This window comes from Amia ocellicauda, chromosome 23 (assembly GCF_036373705.1).
Source record: "Amia ocellicauda isolate fAmiCal2 chromosome 23, fAmiCal2.hap1, whole genome shotgun sequence".
NCBI lineage: Eukaryota > Metazoa > Chordata > Actinopteri > Amiiformes > Amiidae > Amia > Amia ocellicauda.
The window spans coordinates 8,484,177-8,509,092 of record NC_089872.1 but is presented as its reverse complement, the minus strand read 5'-3'; the positions used below and the strand labels follow the sequence as shown (position 1 = coordinate 8,509,092).

The window sequence follows — 24,916 nt, the reverse complement described above, 5'->3', positions numbered from 1 at the left end:
GATCATCAGACTACAGACCCATTGATTTCTCCTGAACACGTCTCAGAGGGACAGTGTTTAGAGCCCAGGTAATCTGTGGCTTTATGTAGGAGAGGGCAGTGTGTTGACTATATTGTCATACCAGTGAAAACAGAGTCTCCAAAAATGTTCGATTCTGCTTCATCTTTTCTTTCATCGTCTTCTCCGTCAGCTTTTCCTTTGTCCTTCCTCTCCCTCCCCTCCTCGAAGTTGTTTAAGCAGGTGCCTACCTTCAAGGTAACTCGCATGCTTTTGCAAACTGGTTGGGGGTACGTATTTTGAACCCTAGATTTTAAAAAGCCTCTTTGCCTTTAAGTAATGGCTGCCGTGGAAAGAGTATTTCAGGGCAAGCAAAACTACATCTCCCACAGTTCTCCACTGGGAGTTACGGGGAGGCAATTAGTCTCAAGCATTTTACTCCCCACCAGCTGCAGATTTGTGTCGAAAGTGTGGGAGCAGGGACAAAGGGATTGGGTTTGAAAGGAGGAAAGTCTCTGTTTGTGAAATATAGTCGAACCCTGTGTACGTTTAAACCGTGTAACTTGGGCATCGAGTCGGTGGAAAACGGGGCCATAGGGACCTACGCCCAAGATCTGATAACCTTATTTGATAATTAAAGGATATTAAACAATATCATGGCATTTAATAGTCTTGTTAACACCTTTTACTCACAAATTACAACTTTGTTTGGCACAGTCCTCATTGGCCGATCCCGCTACGCCTTTGTATTTTCACATTTCAAATCAAGAACAAATCTGTACTTCCAACCCCTGTTAGCAAGTGAATGGCTTGGGGTCACTTGAGTTTCCTTCACTCCCAGCTAACAGAGAGCAAGGTTTAGCCCTATTTCCCGCTTCGTTGACAACTGATTTTGTACTAGATATGTCATTGATTCCAAGATTGTTTCTTAACCTTATCTAAAATGAGGAAATCTAGTCACCCACGACACTCTCTGACTCAGTGTTTTTCTCACACAGTAAAATATTTTGTTCATTTTGTTCTTCATGGTACGTACATAATACCATGGTAAAAAATAAGATTGGAATAATGTTTGTGAGCAGCTCGTTCCTTCACAGCGGGACCAGAGAGGTGAAAGACAAATGACCATACACTCAAACCACCAGAAACACCCTTTCATTGTTCATACAACAGGAAGGTCCAACCGTTATTTAAATAATACATGTCACTGGAGCATGCAGAACGTTATTTATTCTGTGCTGTGCTGTTTCAATAGAGGTTGGTTGTGGGTCATCTCTAGTGTACCATTTTTCATCCATACAGTAACATCTGCTCTTCCATTTCAAGAGCTCAGGAGGTTTTGCATGACCAATCAACGGAAAAACGAAATATCTGACTGATTTAGATGGTGATTTTTTTTTTTTTACACTTATAGCACTGTGTGAGGATTGTTGGCACAAAACGGCAAAGCTAAGGTGATGGACAGAGAATCTGGCGGAGTCCTGTCTCGTACTCTGAAGATTCAGGGCTTGCTCTTGCACAGGAGACTTAGGGCCATTTTAAAGACACACAACCCTGGGGGTGGTCCAACAATCATGTGCCAACCCTTGGAAAACTCCTGGTTTCCCTTGGCTAATGTAATATCCAGGTATAACAGTCTGCACAACAGGGTCTAGCCTTCACATAGCAGAAACTCTTTGTAGACAGTTCTATTATTTTTACACCTCCTGTGTAACCTATTTAGAACTGGAACAGGAAATGATTGTAGCAAATACAAATCTCAGGAGAAAAGCAGGAGAACAGCAGAGTGTAGGGAATCTAGCAGCACTTGTGCAAAAGCAAGTTGATACAGAGGTGATTTCATCCTCTCGCGTAAAGTCACAGCTGTGTAGACTCGGCCTGCTTGCAAAGATGTGCTTATGATCTAAATGGAAAAGCGTAACGCATAGAAACCGAGAGCGGGAGAGGTTACACATCTCTGAACGAGAACGGCGGATGATTTGAGCTTTTATATGCCGGCCCTGTATGCACAAGAGTGAGGAACAAATCGTTTATTTCCAGCAGCTTTTTAAAATCTCTCCTGTGGTCACCAGGTATCTTTTTCTATTTTTCCCCACCTCTAGTCCTGTCAACAGAAATCTCTGTGAACTAAATACCATTAATATTCAGCACAAAAATTTGCATTTATGACGGATCATTCAGACTCGTTTCTAATTATAATGGTGATGACAGGCAGGCAGAGCAGAGAAATTAATTGCTCGTATTGCCTCCATTACCCGCTCTCACTCTGATAGACAATGGAGTTCGAACCCTATTGTATAATTCAGGAGGGTTATTTACATAACAATTAGCATTATCATCCAGCCTGTGATCAGTTCCCACTACAGATCGTCGGATATGTTTCTTTACCTCCCGAACATCAGAGAGAAGAGAGCCGAGGCAGCCCAGCCTTATTAAAATGAATCGTGTATATATTGTGGAATTGTCAAGTCTGTGTGTGTGTGTGCCCCCTTTCGTGCCTGGTGTTTTATCGCTGGTCAGGTGTTAGCAGATCAAGTCTCTCAGGGTAAAGCCGTGCTCATAGGTCAAAAATCACACACACACATACATGCATATACAGTGAGGGGAAAAAAGTATTTGATCCCCTGCTGATTTTGTACGTTTGCCCACTGACAAAGAAATGATCAGTCTATAATTTTAATGAGACTGGCTAGGCCACTCCAGGACCTTAATGTGCTTCTTCTTGAGCCACTCCTTTGTTGCCTTGGCTGTGTGTTTTGGGTCATTGTCATGCTGGAATCCCCATCCACGACCCATTTTCAATGCCCTGGCTGAGGGAAGGAGGTTCTCACCCAAGATTTGACGGTACATGGCCCCGTCCATCGTCCCTTTGATTTGGGTGCAGTTGTCCTGTCCCCTTAGCAGAAAAACACCCCCAAAGCATAATGTTTCCACCTCCATGTTTGACGGTGGGTATGGTGTTCTTGGGGTCATAGGCAGCATTCCTCCTCCTCCAAACACGGCGAGTTGAGTTGAGCCAAAGAGCTCGATTTTGGTCTCATCTGACCACAACACTTTCACCCAGTTCTCTGAATCATTCAGATGTTCACTGGCAAACTTCAGACGGGCCTGTACATGTGCTTTCTTGAGCGGGGGGACCTTGCGGGCGCTGCAGGATTTCAGTCCTTCAAGGCGTAGTGTGTTACCAATTGTTTTCTTGGTGACTATGGTCCCAGCTGCCTTGAGATCATTAACAAGATCCTCCCGTGTAGTTCTGGGCTGATTCCTCACCGTTCTCATGATCATAGAAACTCCACGAGGTGAGATCTTGCATGGAGCCCCAGACCGAGGGAGACTGACAGTTATTTTGTGTTTCTTCCATTTGCGAATAATCGCACCAACTGTTGTCACCTTCTCACCAAGCTGCTTGGCGATGGTCTTGTAGCCCATTCCAGCCTTGTGTAGGTCTACAATCTTGTCCCTGACATCCTTGGACAGCTCTTTGGTCTTGGCCATGCTGGAGAGTTTGGAATCCGATTTGATTGATTGCTTCTGTGGACAGGTGTCTTTTATACAGGTAACGAGCTGAGATTAGGAGCTCTCCCTTTAAGAGAGTGCTCCTAATCTCAGCTCGTTACCTGTATAAAAGACACCTGGGAGCCAGAAATCTTGCTGATTGATAGGGGATCAAATACTTATTTCCCTCATTAACATGCAAATCAATGTATAACTTTTTTGAAATGTGTTTTTTTGTTGTTATTCTGTCTCTCACTGTTAAAATACACCTACCATTAAAATTATAGACTGATCATTTCTTTGTCAGTGGGCAAACGTACAAAATCAGCAGGGGATCAAATATTTTTTTCCCTCACTGTATATATACCGATCAGCCATAATATTATGACCACTGACAGGTGAAGTGAATAACACTGAATCTCATTATCATGGCACCTGTCAGTGGGTGGAATATATTAGGCAGCAAGTGAACATTTTGTCCTCAAAGTTGATGTGTTAGAAGCAGGACAAATGGGCAGCGTAAGGATCTGAGCGACTTTGACAAGGGCCAAATTGTGATGGATAGACAACTGGGTCAGAGCATCTCCAAAACTGCAGCTCTTGTGGGGTGTTCCCCGTCTGCTGTGGTCAGTACCAAAAGTGGTCCAAGGAAGGAAAAGTGGTGAACCGGCGACAGGGTCATGGGCGGCCAAGGCTCACTGATGTACGTGGGGAGCGAAGGCTGGCCCGTGTGGTCCGATCCAACAGACGAGCTACTGTAGCTCAAATTGCTGAAAAAGTGAATGCTGGTTCTGATAGAAAGGTGTCAGAACACACAGTGCATCGCAGTTTGTTGCGTATGGGGCTGCGTAGCCGCAGACCAGTCAGGGTGCCCATGCTGAGCCCTGTCCACTGCCGAAAGCACCTACAATGGGCACGTGAGCATCAGAACTGGACCACGGAGCAATGGAAGAAGGTGGCCTGGTCTGATGAATCACGAGTTCAAGGTGTTCACTTGGCCTCCAAATTCCCCAGATCTCAATCCAATCGAGCACCTGTGGGATGTGCTGGACAAACAAGTGCGATCCACAGAGGCCCCCCCTCGCAATTTACAGGACTTAAAGGATCTGCTGCTAACGTCTTGGTGCCAGATACCACAGCACACCTTCGGAGGTCTAGTGGAGTCCATGCCTCGACCGGTCAGGGCTGTTTTGGCGGCAAAGGGGGACCTACACAATATTAGGCAGGTGGTCATAATGTTATGGCTGATCGGTGTATATGGTACCTGAAGCTGATATTGAGAGGTATCAGTTTGTTGCCTACAGCAAACCATAACATAATAAGAATGGTAGAGATTCAACTTAATTGTGCTGGACAGCAATTCTGCATTCAATTTTTAGCAAATAAATTGGGCATTTAAATACAAAACTATATTAATACACCCAATTGCATGTACCTTCTTTTTCTTTTTCTTTCTTTCTTTTTCTTCTTTTCTACACAGAAAGAATAACATTCGTATTGAAGAAAGTTTGGTCTCGGTCAATACTGAGGTAATTCTATCAGGGTGGTTCCTGGGAAGAGTGCTATAATAGGTCAGATTTCTATTGTTGGGAAAGAAAAAACATTCCCGCAGTTAAGATGGTTAAAAACAGTGAAGTCGGACCATAAACGATGACCATATTTTTCAGCCCATTCTTACAGGGTTGTAAAGAAACAAAGAAAGAACAAAATATATCCTAGCATCCTTTACATCCATATTCCTGTGTGTTCTTCTGCTCCAGGCAAAGTGCGGTGGCAGGACTTTGACCAGGATCTCTATGTCGGCGCCACCGTGGTCAAGCCAGGGCAGGATCCATACGCACGGAATAAATTCAACCAGGTGGAGAGTGACAAGCTCCGAATGGACAGGAGTGTGCCAGACACCAGACATGACCAGTAAGTGCAGTGCTATTCCACCCGGGTAGTAAACCATCTTTCCGGATAGCTGAAAAGCATCCCGTAACTGTGAACACGGCAAACTACACCTCTACCCCAATATAACGCGATCCGATATAATGCGAATTCGGATATTGCACGGTTAAGCAAAAATTGTCAAAAGTCGAAACACAAATCCAAGTTTTCATTGCATATCAAATAGCCTTGTCTGCAAGTCTTAAAGTTATAACGTTGACAGTTTAAAACCATTAATTACCTTTATAGCTTAATTTTAACCTCTTCTATATGTAAAAATTCCTTTTTAATAGTTAACACTTCATATTACAGTACATCCCATACATGCTCCTGTTTGCTAAAATACCCAAATCCTTTTTTACAACAATTTGTAAGAATGTGTAATTAAAAGCGTTTTCTGATATTTTGTGTGAATTTGGCATTTTCCTCAGTATCGCACGCAAACATGAGCCTACATAGCTGCATTTTGTTGTGTTGAGTACTGGTTTTGTTAATTCACTGTATCTATTATGTAAGCTTATAAAATAATTGGTGTAATTAAAGAAAGGAGATACAATTGAACCATTGTAGAACAGGTTTATTTACTGCATACACTGTGTTTCCCCAATCAGAAAATGTTTCTGACTGTAAATGCTCGATGCCAAAGCAAGTTCAATGTAACGCGGTTTGATTTGTTCTGAGGACTGCGTTATATCAGGTTAGAGGTGTACCACTTAATAACTTTTACATACCGAGAGTACGTTCCACTGCAGTATATATAACTTCATAGCCACGATTGGATTTCATTCCTTTAATGCTATTGCTAGAATGTTGTATCACTTGACATCTGGAAACCCGCAGTATTTTTCACGGCTTTGCCCTTAGGAATTTGCCCGGATTTGATTAGGAATGAACAGGTTTTTTTTTGCCATGTCATGAGACTGGTGTCAGAATCCGTCTGTATTGTTTTTGATTTGTTTAATTTCTTTTCCATTTTCTGTTGCCTAGGCGTTGTTTGTTTGAATCATTTTGCTGTGGTGTAATCTGACGGAGCAATGCCAAAAATAACTTTTGAGAAGCGAACACGGCTCCCGTCTGTGTAAAAACAACAAAAGAGGGGTGCACTTTTGGAAGAGATGTAGTCATACACACAATAAAACGGCAAGCTGAGAGCTTAGCTTCAGTCCTCTTTCCCAAAATTCATGAGGCAGACATAAACCACTTGATTGCTCTGACATAACTGGGTTTCCCACAGAGTGGCAAGAGTGGTCAAAAGATATAAAAAAAAATTGGGTGATTTTGAAGTCATCCAGCCAAGGGTTCTTCACATTACCAACGTTCATGAGTGGTTTATCAACAATGGTCTTTTCATGTATAAGCAGGGAACAAAAACCAGACAATTCTAGATACTACAACTACTACTAATTATTATTATTCATAGTAATATACAATTAATAAGACACAAGTCAATTCTGTCGTTTTCTCTTTCAGACCACGATTAGAACACAAAGAATATATGATACAGGGCAATGAGCCGTTTTAACTGTGACGGATGACAGCTGGTAAAAATGACCTGTCGCGTTGACAAGAACCGCCAGTGCCTCCATTAAACAAATATGCCAGAAAGAGTGACTCCCTCTCTACAGTATTGTCTTTGAGTTTCTTGCATTCTTACACATGGGGAAACAAACAACTGGGTGCACAATTCCCAGCATGCTTTTGGGTGTGATGACCACTCATCACAAGCACTTACACCCCTTGTCTTTGTCTCAGGGGAAATAACCTCCCCAGCATTAACAGAGGTTTAAATGTGGCATAACCAGGTATCTTTCCTTACCACAGGACGTGAGGCTTCAGGCCCTAATGATGTTGATGAAGGTGTTCAAAAGCTCCTTGGTAGACCACAGTGGGAGTCTTTAATTGAAGGTCTTATATTTACAGGGTGCCAGAAAAAAGGGGGCACTTGGCATCAGATTTCTCTCAATATAACTGTACTAAAACTCAAAAAATAGTTTGAACAGTGATGTAGTTGACTAGTGCATTTCTGTGGCAATAAAGGGGTGGGAATAGGTGCCTAGAGGGCCAGGAGACTGCCTGACTCTTGTGTTTTTGCTTTGTAGTGCAAGACTTGAAAAAGAAGGAAGGCCCTGGTGTTCAATTTTTAATTTCAATGTGTGTTAAGATCTAAAATCCTAAGAGAAGATCTTCAAAGATAAGCTACACTCTGGAGTAGACAAAGCTTTTATTATTATGAACTGGCATATGAATGCAGAACAACCAAACTGATCTATTACTGACCAGATTAATTTAAGGAAATCATTGGTTTTCTTTTGGTTCTCTTGTCACTTCACCCATGAATAACTCTCCGTATATTGCAGTCTCTCTCAAACCTCTTTATCTTGGTTCTTGCAGTACTTGCTTTTGCTCCACGTTGACCTTATTAAGCTTCACAATAAAACTAGACAGCTCCTTGGATTAAACTGACTTCAAGCTGGACACGGCCCAACTGTAATCGATACCTCTGTGTCACTTAATTAACTGCACAAAGCCCGCTACAAGGCAGTTTAAAGAAGAACCTTTTTAAATGTTACAGCCTGTATCCCAGCTGTAGAATTGTTCCCCAAATGGCATTTGATGGGTTTGGACAGGCCCGTGTCACTCTAATCTGGCAATAGTGTGGCTATAATTTTAGAAATCACAATGGTCAAATCAAACATTTGTTATTTTGAGTTCCCAGTTAATTTAATAACCCCCCTGCCACACACACACACACACGCATACACACACATTCATTATTTAATGCACATCATAGCTGTACCTAAAGTTGCTTACCGAAGAAATCTGAAGAAGGGTGAAAAGAGGATTTTGGGACAATTTGCATTCTTTTCAATAAGACTACCTCCCAAACACCTGACCGCCAGATAATTACTGGGGTCAGAATGGTTCCCTTAATTTATCTGAAACTATGCAAAGAAGCCATTTGATCTGTTTTCTAAATGGTCCTTGATTTAAATCTTTGGAAAACAAACTATTCCTATCAGATTTTATCTTTGAAACATTTGGCTCGAAGGGAGTGAAAAAAATAAACCTACTGTGGATTATCAATCACAGAGCAGCATTTCCTCATCTCTTATCTGCTGTATAAATGTCAACCCATGCATAGAATTATCAGTACACACTATAGGTCAGGCGCTGTCCATCTTGGACCAAACCATTTGTAGATGGAGTAATCTTATGTGTGTGTTTTATATTAAGTTAATACGTCATGTCAAGGTAATTTCTTTCAGGACCACTTACATTGCACAAAACCTTATACAAGAGTCACCCATAATATGACACATTCACTTACACCAGAAGGCCAAAACAGACTTCAGCACATGTTGACACCAGACTCCAGAGTTAAACTCCCCAATGAAATCTGAAGGGCTGCTTAAATTCAAGATTGTCGTCGACCTTGAGACGTGTGTTTTTGAGAAATGCAGGTCACAAGCTGAAAAAAATTAGAAGTATATGAATTGAATTGAGCTGAGCTGAGGAGAGGAGAGCGAGAGAGAAAGGGGAGAAACAGAAGCAAAGTTACTGAAAGCTCACGAAAATTTATGAGGAGGAAGTATAGAAGGAGAGGAGAGTGGGGAAGGGCTGACAGACATGGTCATTACAGATGCTGTAGGAACAAACTCATTTTCCTTCTGACAACGCCGATCAATGCCATTGGGGACCACAAGGGCATGTCTGTACCCTCTGCTCCGTCTGCCAGAGACCCTCTGATGTCAACCCAGGAGTTGCTATCAAAGACATGATTGATTTTTAAATCCCTCGGGGGCAGACTACAGAATTCAGTCTTCTTGAGTCTAGAAAGTGGAGGGTCATTTGTTATGTGTGTAGGCTGTAAAATCGTGTAGCCCTTTGGTATCAATTAGAGATGCCAACTCAAGTCTCATCTTCAAGCACCTCTGAACAGCCCCGTCTCTCTTGGGATGGGTTAGGGGCTAGGATTATCGATGGTAGTATTGATGCAGATTTGTGACAGAATAGAGATCTGTTTTTGTGTTCCAGCACAAAGGATATTCCTCTTTTTTTTTTTTTTGGGCTCACATGCGTGTCATTCTCTATACAGTATATCAATATATGTATGTTTGTGCATCTGTCTCCCTCAATCTCTCTGTTCACCATAGCTCCTTAACTTGGTTAGACTGATTGACTAAATTTGCCGTTCTCAGGCAGGTCAAAGTTTGGTTTTGGCCTAGGCCTGAGTTAGATGTTCAGTTCCTTTTCGATTCATAGCTGCAGACAGTCATCATACCAACAAGCAAACTGCTTGAAAAGGTTTAAGAAGGCACTGTCTCTGTGTGGATGTTCAGAAACATCTTTGATTTGGAAAATAGGTAACATTTAAAAACGCTTCATGCAGAGAATTGCCCTCTCATTTGTGTCGGGCTATAGCTATTGTTCGAGTCCACATCCTCACACAATCATCAATCAACATTTTTCGCAACCGTCTCTCCTTCATCTGTATTTTGTCTGGTCCTCTGGGGCGTATTCTCAAACACAGCTGCGTGGGCCAAACGCACGATCAAACGGATGGGTTTTGAGGACTGATCCCGGCCGCCAACATCCTCGGCAAAGGAAGAGCGGAGGGGGGCAGCGTGCTTTAGATGGCCGCGACTGGAAGAATGGATAAGTAAATTACTGGCAGGACATGAAGGGCAGCTTTCTGTAGCAGCGAGGATTTGATATCAATTTAATGGTGTGGGGGCGTCAAACACAACTCACTGAGATGATTATCCATATTTACATTTTCTTCTCTGTAATTATTGTGGTTCTCAAAGACTTGGAACAGGACACCAGTCCATCTTACCAATCTGGTGATTATTATTTTATGATTATTTGTTTTGCTCACACAGAATACATTAAATATCACGACTTAGCCTTCCATAAAGTATTCTGATGGGATTATTTTTATTTTGGATTTCTTCTGGTATTATTCTCTATTTCTAGGTTGTCTGTTTTTGTTGTTGCTGTTGTAATATTGTTATGTCCAATAGGGAGTTGTGTAGCTTTTCTCAAAATGTTAATCTGTCTTCCCTAGATGTTGAATTACTTGGTAAGTGAATTATTGTATTACTTTTTGACCCAAGCATCGTAAACACTAAGATTCAGCAAACATTTCCTGAGATTTGGGCCAAGTCTCCTCCCCACCCCCACTGCCTGAGGAAGGGGGATCTTCCTGTCTGTCTATTCACATTCTGTCACTGGAGTCTTTATTAGTTGATCTTTTCCCCCTTGGACGAGAAATATTTCATATATACGGACTCAAATCTTCCAATTTCTTCTTACTAGAACGCCTTGATAGAGAACCTAGTGGAAACAATAAAAATCAAATAAAACAAAAGAATCGCAACATAGAAATTCACGTTGTGCAGTGTGATCCTAGTGCCACAGCGTTCATACAACTCCTGTATGACTACATTCAAGATGCAGCCCCTGCTTGGAAGGTCTGTTTTCTTGACCGAAGTCTGAAAAAGTCTTTCAGAAAGGCATTTGACCTCCAAAGAAAAGTTTGCAGATGTTTTTGTGATGTGTTAAGCCCATCCTGACGTGATCTGAAGTTTGTTTCTCTCTGCCCAGCTCTCAAGGGGAAGCTGTAATTTATTGCTGCCATTTGGTGCTGATCCTTTTCTTCCTCTCCTTCTCCCAGAAGAATATGCTCTCCACAGAGACAAAATCCCCCGGGGCCTGTCTGTCTCTTTCTGCTTCCTCTCGGTTGATCCACTTTAAAGTTTGAAATGTTTTGGATAGATGGCAAAAGGTTCAAGGAAAACATTTTGAAGTTGTCGCATTATTCCGGGAATATGAAAATGTGAGCCACGCATTTTCTGATTGTTTTTAGTTTGTAGGAAAATGCTTTTAGCCTTCAGCAGGTGGAAACCAGTTTAAAAATGGTTAAGGCAAGGGATTTATTGGACATTTAACTTTTATTGTGTTTTGATTATAACAAGTTCAGGACAAACTGCTCAACAGGGAGGAATGTATTCATGAAATATGTACCTTTACACCGGATAAAGCAAACTGTTTTGTTATTTTGGGAACTACACCATCTAGTAATTACCCCTGTATGGCTCACACACAATTTTAGCTTTTCTCCACTGGGTGTGAAAAAGCAAATGGGAAATCTAAAAACATAGCTGAATTAATCTTCTGCTGTTGGTAAGATATTAAATTGTGTAAGTACTGCTATTGACAGGTAAAAACTGGCATTCCTGTGGAATGGTTTCAAGTAATTTTCGGATGTTTCCAACATGTTTGTAGTTTTGTCATCCTGGTATATTGAAATCAACTGCATTGAAGAACTTCCTGCTAGACCAGACCCCCCCCCCCCCCCCCTCAAAAGAACAAGAGCTATCCAGGAATTGCAATTAACAAACCTATTTATCACATTTGAAAGTAGGCAACTCAAGTCCTCGAAGGTTAGACATTTGCAGGTCTTTTGAAATACCTCTGAATTAGCAACTGATTGATACCTGGACATATATAATTTGACTTACTTTTCAAATAATTAATTCAATTCAGTTATGAAGAACTGGGGTGAAAAGAAGACCAGAAGTGAATGCTACCCTTGAGGGGAAAAAACTGAGCCTGACATTACTCTCACCTTGTGGTTTAGCTAAGCAGATCAACAGCAAGAAGAAAAAACAAAAGCATCTGTAGCTATAGCTTGAGCCATCTTCCTTTTCTCACGAAGAATATGTCCGCTCGCAAAAGCAAGCTCTCTGACTGATGATTTTGACAAACTGCATGTCAAGGAATCGCCGGCGCTGCGTGAAAGGAGCCAGTGAACCCAGCCTCGTCTGTCCCCCGCGCTTGCTTGACTGCCCAGCTCCGGGCTAATCTCTCTGAGAAAGAAGCGCGGCACGTCTACGGCAGCCTGCTGCTGGAGCCTCTCTCAGACCGGCTATTTCAGGATATGTGTAGCAGACTGTACAGCTTTAGTCGTGCAGACCGCTGGGGTGGAAGACTCCATACTCATATTTTGTATCATTTTATTTGCTGTTAAACAGTTCCATCAGTTTTGTTTTCTTAGGTTCTCCCCTTTCTGGCTTAATCACAAGTGACCAAGTTACCCCCAACGAAGGGGGTTTTAGGCCCGATGGGTGAGAAGTGACTGGATCACAGTTTGGAAGAAGCTTCTGGTGGGTCTTGTTTGACCGTAAAAACCAACACAAATGTAGCAGAGGTTTGCTGACTTGGCTAGGAACCTCTCAGGATAGGCAGGTTATACCTAGAATGAATGATGGAAAGGTAATAAGGAGATACTCTCTTGAACAATGAGAGCAATATGCTTCACAGTGGCCTTCATACATAATGTACGAGTAATCTGAAAGTCAGATTGGCCGGACAGTGCTGACGGCAGGATAGAACAAAATTCCTCAGTATAGCAAACCGTTTTGTATATTTTTTAATAATGTAGGTATTTGGCCATGTTTATAATGCATGGACAGACCTTTTGCTAATTTTCTGGATTGTATACACGGCACCCCAAGGAATAACTCCAGCTGCAATAAGTTCAGCATATTATCCTCACTGTGGGCCTATAGTTGGCCACAATGAGAGCTGTCACGTACTGTGTTTACACTGGCTGCTTTTTAGGACGGCTCTGTGCCGACCCAGGGCAGTGTAAACACTACAGTTGGACCAAAGCCGATCTCAAATCCAACCAAAAAAGGCCTGCTTAAGAGGTGGCCTGCGACGACTTTGGTCCATCCAAATTGTAGCTGGCCTTAGGATGGTCGACGCACAATTTGAGCAACTGCAGGCAACTATAATAGTTTCATTCAATTTGAAACACTTTTAAGCATTTTATAAACAATGGGAGTAATTTCTTCTTCTGCTTTTGTGTGTGTTTGGTTATAGTTTTCATTGCGTACAAGAAATGTCCTGTTATCTTAAACATGAGTTTTTTTAAAGTTACGTTTACGCCACAGAGCTGATGTATTGTGTTTTGATGTATTTTTTTCCTCTCTATTTTTTCCTCTTTGCTGCTTTTGTAGATTAATGGAAAAATAGACTTTCAGCGTGTTGCTTTGATCACGAGTATTTATAATGAAAGCAGTCAGATTAACCTCTACAAAACTGTGAAATAGCAAGATGTTTGTTGTTTTTTGGTTTACTTCCATCTTTGGGGAGGAGAAAACTCGTCATTCATGGGTGGTGATTCTTACTTCACCCGTTATGTATTGTAATTAGGATGTATGTGTCTAGGTCTGACCTAAGATGTCTTATGTCTGTCTACAGTGTAAATGTGACACAGATTGGTGATCAGAATCATGCCGTCAAGCAGCTTTGGGTCCGTCTCTGCAGTGTAAACATGGTTATAGTGTACCTTGCAGTTAAATTACTTTTACCTACTGAAAGAGAGCAAAATGGAATTTTCAGGTCTTTTGAACCACATGATTTAAATGATTGCAGGATCCTGTGTGTCATTTGTCATTTTTTCTATTTTCCCCCCACTTCTGTATAGGATAAAGCTGAACCTTTGCTTTATGGTTCTGTATAAGAATATGTTATGTTACTTGCTTACAAAAGACTCACTCTTTGGACTGTAGGGGAGTTTTGTAGTTGAGTATTGCCAGTTGCCCTCCTGTGCCAGTGGTTTCGTCTGGTGTTTGTGTCGTTTAATGCTAGTTTCGTTTTTAGTTCAGGAGGTATTCTGGGACTTGTCCGGTCATTTTAAAAGGATTCTGCTGTAGTTCACTAGTTTTTTTTTTTTTTTTTTTTTTTAACTTCTTCCCTCCCTCAGTTGGGTCTCTAAACTGCTTTAGTTTCGCAAATTAACTCGTCTCACTCATGGTTGCTCACTGATGATATCAACATTAGAAAGAAATTGATCGAAGGAGTAAGCTTTGTACCAATCACGCTATGAGCTACGGGCTTTCACAGCACGTCTTGCTCCATTTGTTCAGGCTGCAGAATATACTGTCGTTTTGCATTTTTCGCACAGGGCAGATTCACACAGAATAGAAAGTGAAAGCAGTAAACAAATGGTGTTCTACAACAAAAATCAACAGCGCATCATAGGGAACAGCGTTGGAAAATTATCACAGTGCTGTACACGCTAAATCTGTTCTTTCGTCAAGGGAGAGTCTCTCTGTGTTTGTCATTTTCTGGGCTATTGACTTCATAACGTGTCTTAAAACAGGACTCGCCATGAAAACCGTCTGTAAAATAAGATGACGAATTGGGCTGATTTGAAATACATTGATTGGAGCTCCTGCCGGTGTCCACGAGAAAGATTGAAATCCCAGTTAGGTGTCAGGTCTCTCACAGAAGCTAGATGTTTGTTAGATGAAGCTAGACGCAGAGAAGCTAACTGGTGGCTGAAAGTCACTTTTATTCAGTGTCAATCAGACCAACATTTCAGATACAACTGAAAGATGCTGTAATTACTTCCAGTTCCATTTCCCCAGAGTTTGCGTAATATTTTTGTGTCGGTTTGACTGTTCCCCCTCCCCCAAACACTACACTTAACAGCTATTTCAGCTCTACTGTGCAGTTTTTCTCCTCTCTGTGCCATTGTCAGTGTGCAGTATATCAACATGCCTGCTGGAATGTTCTGCATACATTTGAGCACATGTAGATACTGCTCTCCAAAAAGTAACCGGAGCCAAACCGTAAAATTTAGACTTGCATTTCAGTGCAATTGGACATTTTTTATAAAACATTTTGGCCGGTTGGTTGCATCCCAACTCAACATATTAATGACACTGCATCCACAAGAAATCATTCAGTCACAAAATTAATCCCAGTGTATAATTTCAGTTGAGAAATAATTGTGAAATCCTGGAATGTGTTCTTTATGTCCAGATCAGATTTTTTTCTTTCTTCTTCTTTGGCTCACCAGTCCTGTATAATTAGCTGTTGTTGCTCTTTGTCTCTGTCCAACGAGACACTCCTTTGGGACCCTATGAAACTGGTTACAGAATGAACACAAACTGCCATGAGCACTATACCATTTTTATGTTGTATTTATTTTCTTAGTATGTTAAAGGAATCAACCTATTCTGGGTTGTTGAATAGATTGTTGCACAGAATACCTAAACAAAACCTGCACTGTTTCAGCAAGGTATCCAAAAGGGACACGGTTGCTTTATTTGAACTCTGGTTGTGTGTAGTGCTGAGCTAGAATCTGTCAAGGAAAGGGAATAGTTAGAAATTATGAGAAAACCAGGGGGACTGAAGACAGGCTGAAGATAAAAACTATTTTGACAGTTTGGGAATTGCATAAGAGACCCGGCATTTGAAACGTGCTCTGTGTTTTTTTGCGCATTACTCGCCGTAATATGGAACAAATCCTGTTTTAACTCCAAGAAACCGTCAATCGCATCTTTCTTTGTATTTAACAGAGTTGTATTGAGCTGAGCTGGAAAATCAAATGCCAGAGTTGGCACACGTCAAGTTTGAATCAAAGTAGATTACAAAATAACAACTAGAAACATACTACCTTCAGAGATCATTCTATAAATGGTGGCTTTCTTCTCAATTACAATCAACTGGGATAAAGCTTCATGAAATATACAACTTCTTCATTTGGCCCCATTGGGAATCTTCATGGTTTTAAGAGGCCAAGAATGCATTCAGCACCACATCTGAACTGTTCAGCCTCCTGGGAGGTCCTTGTCTAGAGGGAATGCTGGGTAAAATAAACAACAAGTAGCCGCAGTGTTGTGTGTGGGTGGAGATCATGTTTCCAGTTCTTGCTGTACCTTCTTCAAAGATGATTGGAATTTCATTTTTTACAAGGTCCTGCAACGACCGAAAGAGTCGCCAAACTGAAATCTGAAGCGTACTAGAGGGAAAACATTTTTTTTTAACTTTACAAATGAATACAGAATGTGGGTGCTGCTTGGCATTTGCTGCTCTACCTAAATCGGAAGGGGGTGGTGTATCCTTTGGAGCTATTTTTGACGGTAATTATTGGTGCTTTACCTGTTTAATTACTTTAACTCCCAATTAGTGAATTCACTGCACTCAATCCGGATCAAATAGCCGTGACAAATTCCCGATCATTAAGAAAAACCAAGGACGAGAGCTCAACCTTAAGGGTAAAGGGAAGAAAGGAGAAAACTAACCCTTGAATATTGATGGATCCCAGGGCTGTTTGTTAATATTTGTGGTTTCCATGCCTTACTGTGTGCATTAATTAACTATTGTTTCATCTATAGATCATATTCTACCATATAATTAAGTAACAGGCTGATAATGACTATGTGGGGGAGAAAAACACATCTTTACTACATGAAATCATGCTATTGTAGGAGTCTAGTGTAATTTATCCCAGTGAAAAAGTGGTCACACCACGTGAAAGCTTAGGGAAGGCAAAGTAAATGAATGCAAGATGTTGAGGCGCGCCACCACACAAAAAGTGCAAAACCAGTGCTCAGGTTTACCAGGGATAAGCATTCATGAGAGATTACTCATAGCTGTCTACTCTCTGCTTCTCTGTGATGGTTTTCCAAACACTACGTCACACCAGAGGTTGTTTAAATTGGCCTGTGAACATATTTGTTTATTCGTGTGCCCTGTTTCATCTGTTCACCACAAGAATTTCCTGCCTAATTTGGTTTCTCCCCCCCACACACATTTAACTGGCTCTCAGTCTTCTGTAGCATCAAGTAAATTGTATATAAGTAAGAGAAACACAAATCGCAAATACAAAAAACAACACAAAACCCTGATGCACCCTGATGCATTGGTGTCTGTGCTGTGAAGTGGGGTGCATTAATCCGAGCAGCTTCACATTACAGCTTACAAGGAAAGACTGTTGAGAAACCCAGTGCAGAAACAGAGAACCACCCAAAAAACAACAACCATTCGGCTGAAGACAGAGACTCGAGGGGTTCTCTGGGATATTAGAAGATCAGCCTTTAAATTAATGCCAACGGAGATCAGCATTTTGGTACCAATCTGTTAGATACCAATGCTTATATCAACCATTTATTTTTTTCTGTTCCTTCTCTGTTGCAGTGACACAGGCTGTGCAAGGATGGTAAAAATGGCTTACTTAAGAGTCAGAAAAGTTGTTTATTTGCTCCGAACTTTTTCCGTTCATAGTTTGCAAACTTTATAAACACTTAAGTTATCAGTCAACACTTAGTTCTGTCCTTACCAAAGGGAAAGCCGTTCCCACCCATTAAAATTCAGGGCTGTAATGCGCATTTCTGCAATGTAAGAGAACTGACAGTTTAGGTCTGCTTGGCTTGTTGGCCGTTAGGAAGATAATCTGACATCAACTGGCACAGCGAAATTCGATTCTAGCAGCCAAGTGTTCCTCATATTAGCCTTTTTATGTGTCAGTTTTTCCCATGTTGTCTTCTCAATAAATTATTTGTGCATCTAGCAGTCATGCTGTACAGTTAAGATGTTATTTTATAGATCTCTGTAGAGATAATACCGTGGTTACAATGCTCAGTGGCAAACATTTATAAATTGGAACACAAATCTCCTTAAGGAAAACCTAACGCTATTATGTGTAGCATTACGGTGACAGAAAGCGTTTATGTAAGTTTCTGATGTTGGGTAGTCATTGATAATCTTGGATTTAAAAAATCATTGTTCAATTTAACTTTTAAAGCCCTGATGTGCGTGTGTGAGGAATATTTGTCTTCCTTCCGATAGTTTGAACTTCTGGCACAGTTAATATTCATTTGACGAGCCATTGCCAAGGATTGAATTAAGTCTCCGGTAACTGCAAGATTTTGTCTTAATTTCCTTGTCAGCTGGCTTTAGAATAACAAAAAATCATAATAATTAAAATAAAAACGCACACAGCAGGGTCTGGCTAGGTTGGTTAGTAAAGCAGCCATCTGAAATTAGGTTCTCTTTTCACTTTAGTTTTAAATGTGTTGAGTTGGCTTACCATGTACGTTTAAGGTTACAACCCCCAAATAAACAGCATCATTAGTAGTTTTTGGAACTCATGTAAGTACAGTACTAATAGTTTTCCTGACAGTTTTTGGATCAGAGAGCTGGAAATCTGATTGGTTCAGTCCGAGATTGATTTTGTTTTGAATGATCTTTTGTAAATTGAGTATTTGCGCTCATTACCATAAATCTGTGATATATTAGTGACGAATGTTTCATGAACATCACTAATAAGAGAACACACGCACACCTTTTATTCTTCTATATTTTATACCTTTATGTATATTATACTCTCTTATACAAGTCTTTAATAGTTATTCAATATGCTCTGAGTGCACTACAAATGGTTTCATTATTATAGACTCATAATAAGTGCAATCATCTTGCAGCTTTTGCTTGATATGGTTTTCAGATGATTCTTCTTTTCCAGATCCTTCCCTTACTAGGCTTGTCACATTATGGTGGTTTGGCACCCATACATCATTTATGGCCTCATCGAATAGACTAAACGGTGGGCCAGGAGGCTGTTGGGATATCTGTGTGTAATGATGCGGAGTGTAGAAGGAGATATCTGTGTGTGATAACTTGAGAGGACAGTGAAGGAGAATCTTTATACAAGTTGTCATGTCTTGTAGCTGAAGGTACCATACCAAGTCATGTTTCCCTAACAAAGATGGGACGGGGAGAAAAAAGTGCTGTTCAGAGTAAGACGCAGGCTTGACTTAAATTATTTTGGTTTACCGTTACTGCTTACTCACTTAAAACGCCTTCATTTTCTGAGTGTTGTTTATTAATTTCATCGCCAGTACAATATAATTCAAGAGGTTGCGTTTTCTTGTAATCCAGTGACACATACATACCATTCTTGAATGTGTTTATTTGCAACCAACAATACAATCTCCCACCCACAAATTCTCGTTGCTTGCTCTTCTGTAGTTTTGTCCAACGAGCCAGCTATTTGCTCATTATCCATCGAGTTTGGGCCAGCTCCGGCACTATTCTTTCTTTTGTTTCTCTCTTGGACATTCCAGTGGTTAGGTTTCCCACTTCTGTCGTATAGAGGAGCTCATGTTTAGAAACGACAGCTGTTTCTAATCTGGAACTGATGTTGTGGTGGTCTCCGCAGTGCAGAGTTTGAAGCAGTGTGGACGTCTTGTATGTAGCAGGAAGGCTCAGACAAGTTACCAAACTTTGCTCATGTTTTTGACAATCAACCAAGGTCAACTAGATCTTCCATATCTGTCCCCCAGTTTGTTTCTATGGTCCCCCCCCAACTGTTTCATAGGTTGCAAACTAGTAAACTAGCACTGCCATCTAATGGTGGCAAATCACGTCAGCTATGGAGGGAAACCTGCTTTTTTTTTTTTTTTTCAGACAGCTGGATGCAATGCGCTACAGGAAGGTATCTCCTTGATTTGACAACCTAGCATGTTGGTGGTTGACATGTTGGAGCTGATGTAGTTATTCACTCACCTCTTTGTACTTTTTCTTATTAGAGGTTGATTTTAATGTATTTATTTCATATTTTGTGTTTCAAAGTATATGTTCTGCATCAACCTGGATGGGACGTATCATTTTGAGATACTTTTCCTGTTGAACTTTTCACCCTGTGAAATGTGCAGTGCGCTGTAGGAGTGAGATTAATCATTTGTTACTGAGCAGGTGATTAACCGACCAAGTGTATTGCTTTCTAAAAATAGTCCCAGCTATGATGGCTGTTAGCGTGGTTCTATTTTTTAACTAAGCTAATATTTGAGAACAGAACCAATGCGGAGAGACTTAATTCAGGCTGTGTTTAAACCGAAAGAACAATAGAAAATTTGAAAATGAATGGACTCAGTGCATGTAACGTTAAGTAAACCTGATTTTTGTGGGCACTCTCTGAATCGGTTATTAGCTTGGATATCGTCTGCAGCACTCTGCAGTATTGTTAACTTGTGTAAATAGATCTATTTCTGCCTTCAGTTCAGACCGAAGTCATTCAGACTTTCGTCATTCCATTACAGAATTGGTAAGAACTCGTTTAAAATGCAAGGACTGTAACCCTCCTTAATATATCGCTGCACTTGTGGTAAGTGTGTGTGGAGGTGGTCCACACTTCACTTGTATTTGATAATTGAAGCCAGAAACAAGAACACCTTATCAGCCAGCGTTGGATAAAGGAGAACCGAGCAGAGCCATCAAACACAACACTAATAACAGAAACCTGCTGATGCAGAATGCTAAATCAAAACTGGCCCTTCTTTATTACTGTGGACCACGTGCCAGCTCTCAAATGGCCCACTCGAAAGTCAATTGATTAGGTGGGCAGATATCGAAAATTTCCAGCAATAGATATCAGAATCGAACCTTTTGTATTGAAATGTGCTTCTGACGTTATGGAGAAAATATCTAGAGCGGGTCTGTCGTCTGCATTGAAAGAGCGCAGATTGAATCTCCTTTTGGCAAAAGAATTTTCAACAGGTGCACAAATGTATACATCCTGCACATACAGTCTGGCTCACAGTGTATTGTTTGTGTTGCAAATTAAGCCGGTGGCCAGAAATGACTTGCATCAATGTGAGGCATTAAAAAGCATCCCAACCCCCCTCCTTCATAAAACAATTTCTCCGCCTGTGTCAATTTGAAATGTCCCAGGGGTCGCCTTCCAGGGACGTTTGAGTCGACGTCATATTATCAGCAGCAGCTGTCAGTCACCTTGTTTGCTTACACTTTAGCATTCTACTTATGCTGCATGAATCATCATGAATATTGTCTACATAGATTTAAATGTTTTTGTTGTTGTTGTTGCTCTTTCCTGGGCCTAGGGTCATTAGCTTCCCGCAGAGGACAAGTTAATGTGTGCCTTCAACTGATAAAAGCCATAATGTAGCCACAGTGGTCCTCCCAAGTGCTGCCACTTGCATTTTTTGGGCCTGTGATGCCAGGCTATAGTGTCCACCCACTACAGCAATGGTTGTCACTCCTGGTTCTGGAGAAACCCCTACCCTGCTTTTTTTTTTTCCCAAACAAGGTCTGTTACGTAACTGAACCCTTAATTGAAGTAATAAGTTGCTTATATTTGACTTTTTCAATTGTGTAACTGTTAAAAAAAAAAAAAAAGGCTCTTTAATAAGATGATGATTTCCTTATACAATGTTATACTTAACTTAAAACCCCTACTGTTTAAAATAATAAAAAGGCTCTGATTTATGACATTATTACTTAACTGAATGGTTCAATTAAGTAATTGAGAGCTCGGTTGGAACAAAAGCCACCAGAGTAGGGGGTCCTGGATGGTTGAGAACCACTGCTCTACAACATGTACAGCTTTTATGTCTTTTTGTCTTTGCTAATGCCATCAGGAAGGGGACTGATAAACTTTGGGGAAGAAATGTAATGGGTCCAGGTATCAAGACGGAAAACGAGGATGGGTAAAGGATGTAATTGAAATACAGTGCTGAAGTTTGCATGCCTGCCCCCAGGACTTCTAAAAAACCAAATGTTTTTAGAGAGAACTGCAACTTCGACACCTTTTGCCTTGTTAGCAGTTCAAATTTCTGACCGATTTACTTCCTGTCTCTTGCAGTTGCCGACGTAAACAGTGGTGGTCAGACCTCCCGTCGTCCAGCGTCGTCATCACCTTCCACAACGAGGCCCGGTCGGCCTTGCTGCGCACAGTTGTCAGGTGACATCCCTCTTCCGAGGCCACCGGCTGTGACCTGCACTGCTGTCCTGTTAGATGTGGTCCCCTAAGCCGGGCAGTGAAATCTAATGCTTCTCTGGCTTCTCTTTCAGTGTCCTCAAGAAAAGCCCCCCCCATCTTGTGAAAGAAATCATATTGGTGGATGATTACAGCGACAACCGTAAGTATTGCGCATTTTGTTGTCGTATTTTCCTCGTGTGCTTTTGACGGCGTTACTGGTGTTTAAAATGGATCTTGTGAGTTGGCTGCTACCTATCTTTGCTTAAGCAATTGCATTCTGCACTCCTGGTTTCATATTCAACTCAGAATCTAAATGAGATCTGAATCAGTACAAGGAGAACTCGTTTTTTTGCAGAACCGTTTTTTTAATTTTGTTTCTACCTGTAGAATTCAATCAGGATTTTCAAAACCCAATAAAAATACAAGTCTATATTCCATGATCTCATTGAAAGATCTGTCTTTGTGTTTAATGCAGTGTTATATTTCAGGAAATTGTATTAAATCATCCTGTACTCCCCACTCGTAAGCTGGATGAAATCAAATCAATTCAAATTCCCGAAAACAGCCGTATTTTTAACCCAGTGGATTTCAATATTACAGTTACAAGCAACAACTTCCCATTGCAATATCTCTTATGTCCTTTGTGCCACCCATTAAACACTCTGTACCTTATATTTACAGCTGAAGATGGATCTTTGTTGGCAAAAATAGAAAAGGTTCGGGTTCTACGCAACGACAGAAGAGAAGGTAAGTGAAGGTGATTGAAAATAAATATAAAAAAATGAAAGCGGATGTGTAAATAAAAGTTTTATGCAACTTTTTAAGACCTCGAGAGCACGGGCATTATCTGAGATAAAGAACATCAGCCAGTGAGGAGCACGTTTTTGTTGTTTTTGTTTAAGTTTTTTTTAGCATCCTCTTTTTAAAATGTCTTTAACACAAAAGACAGCACCGTATAACAACAGCTGCTTTGGGTATTAATTTAGTTGGGCTGCACTTGCAACAAAACCACACCCACATTGTGATGTCACCACTGTAGCAAAAACAGGGTTATTCTACTCATGATGGTGTCTCCTATACCCCTCTCCCATCCACAATCATACATTATATAAAAAATACATACTTTCTAATATCCAGCTGCAGAGGAGCCTGGGATCTCTGAAGAGTCTGCCAGAGAAATAAACCACAGGTGATGACGTTGACGATGCACAATTACGTGATGAAAAAATGAGCCACTTAAAATAACATAATCATGACACAAACAGCTGTGTCAGCACTTACACATTTTCCAACCCCACCCCCTATGGAAAAAAAAAGGTGCTCAAGCTTTTATTAGGAAACGTTGGGGGAAAAACATGTGTTGTAGGACATTTAGGGGTTTTAATAGACGTTTAAGCACCAAGTATATTTTGGCAAATCACATGCAGCTGCTTTCTATTAAAAAACAGGAATGTAGCTACTTAACAAATCTGTTCTTGTATAATACCAGCGTCATCTACTCATTTTCTAGTGCGACGTGGTCATTTTAAATCTGCGCCTCTATATTTAACTAAAAACAAATATTGAAATGATCAGCTTTTATTCTTAGGCGAATTATCGGAGTGACCAGATATGGGCGTCGCGTGCAACTGTTTTTTTGAGAAATAAACATTGTTATTGTAGTCAAAGTACAAAATATTCAAACACCTTGGAAAGAACAAGTAGGCAGAGTAACTGTTTTCTCTCTCTCCCCTATACTCTTGTTTTGCCCTTAATCTGTGCTTCTTTGTACTGTGGAGGATTGGAGGCCATTGTTATGTGTATTATTTCTATCAGACGCCCTTACCTTGGTGATAATCAAGGCAGCGTATGCATGCATGCCTATTTCTAAAGAAAGCCGCCTTCTGTGCTTTCAAGCGCTTATACTCCAGCTCCCTCTTCTGGCCAGAGCCTTACACTGTGTCCCCGATCTCGGTCAGACCAGTTTTGACACAGGAAGTATGGGAGAAGTCCTCTGGGGATTGAGGGGACATGTTTTGAAGGTGGTGTAGTGGTGCCGATTTATCTTAAGTGCCTGCGGTAGTTTTGTAATAATTATTGACGCCACAAATATCAGTCGAGAGGGAGATATTTGTTACATTTCATTACAGCTTCTAGTTTCTCTATGTATTTACGAAAGTAACTATAGCCCTGATGTCGCTGTGGTGATGTGGCCCCTGCAGGTCTGATGAGGTCCCGGGTGCGAGGGGCCGACGCCGCTGTAGCCAAGGTGCTCACCTTCCTGGACAGTCACTGCGAGTGCAACGAACACTGGCTGGAGCCGCTGCTGGAGCGAGTGGCAGAGGTCAGTACACACTGTGGATGAAGAAACACGGGGCTCAAACGCAGAAACACTTGAATCCACCCATCTACCCATCTGTTTTCGATCTTTCCACTTTACGTATTTGTCATCAGTCATTAAATGTTATAGACTCCAGCAGTGCATTTCAAAGCACAGATTTCCACCTATACAGAGACTCCTGTTATTTCATCTCTTGTTTGCACATTGCACAAGTTTGAAACCCTACTTCAAACATTAATGGCATTATATCCACAAATCTGAATTACTGACACTGAAAGGGTGAAAACCAACATGTCCTGCTCATACATTCTTTTCTGGACAGCTGGCCACATTTGAATTCGAGGAGCTCTGGTAGCACATAATTAACAGACCTAACCGTGCCTAAAGAGATTTGAGTCTGAGAAGCTGCCGGAGCAGGTTTGAGCAGTGTGTGCACAGAGCATTGTGCAGGTGTGTAAATAAGCCGCTTTAGGGAAGGAAGAGAAACAAGTGAATGAGTGTCTGGAGTCCAGGATGTGTCTCCTGTTTGGCACACACTGCCCAGCTCAGGTTACCGGAGCCCAACAGAGGGCTGCTCTCAGAGGCGGCCGTTC

The 24,916-nt window shown here is 41.1% G+C and overlaps 1 protein-coding gene across 1 annotated transcript in view; it reads left to right on the top strand.

The window, feature by feature from the left end:
• Positions 1–24,916, top strand: part of galnt2 (UDP-N-acetyl-alpha-D-galactosamine:polypeptide N-acetylgalactosaminyltransferase 2) — a 95,135-nt gene that overhangs the window by 59,440 nt on the left and 10,779 nt on the right. Inside the window, exons 3-7 of the mRNA XM_066696500.1 lie at positions 5,253–5,406; positions 21,887–21,985; positions 22,096–22,163; positions 22,685–22,750; positions 24,205–24,326. Of these exons, the coding sequence (XP_066552597.1) occupies positions 5,253–5,406; positions 21,887–21,985; positions 22,096–22,163; positions 22,685–22,750; positions 24,205–24,326 (509 nt within the window). The remainder of the gene's footprint in view (positions 1–5,252; positions 5,407–21,886; positions 21,986–22,095; positions 22,164–22,684; positions 22,751–24,204; positions 24,327–24,916) is intronic.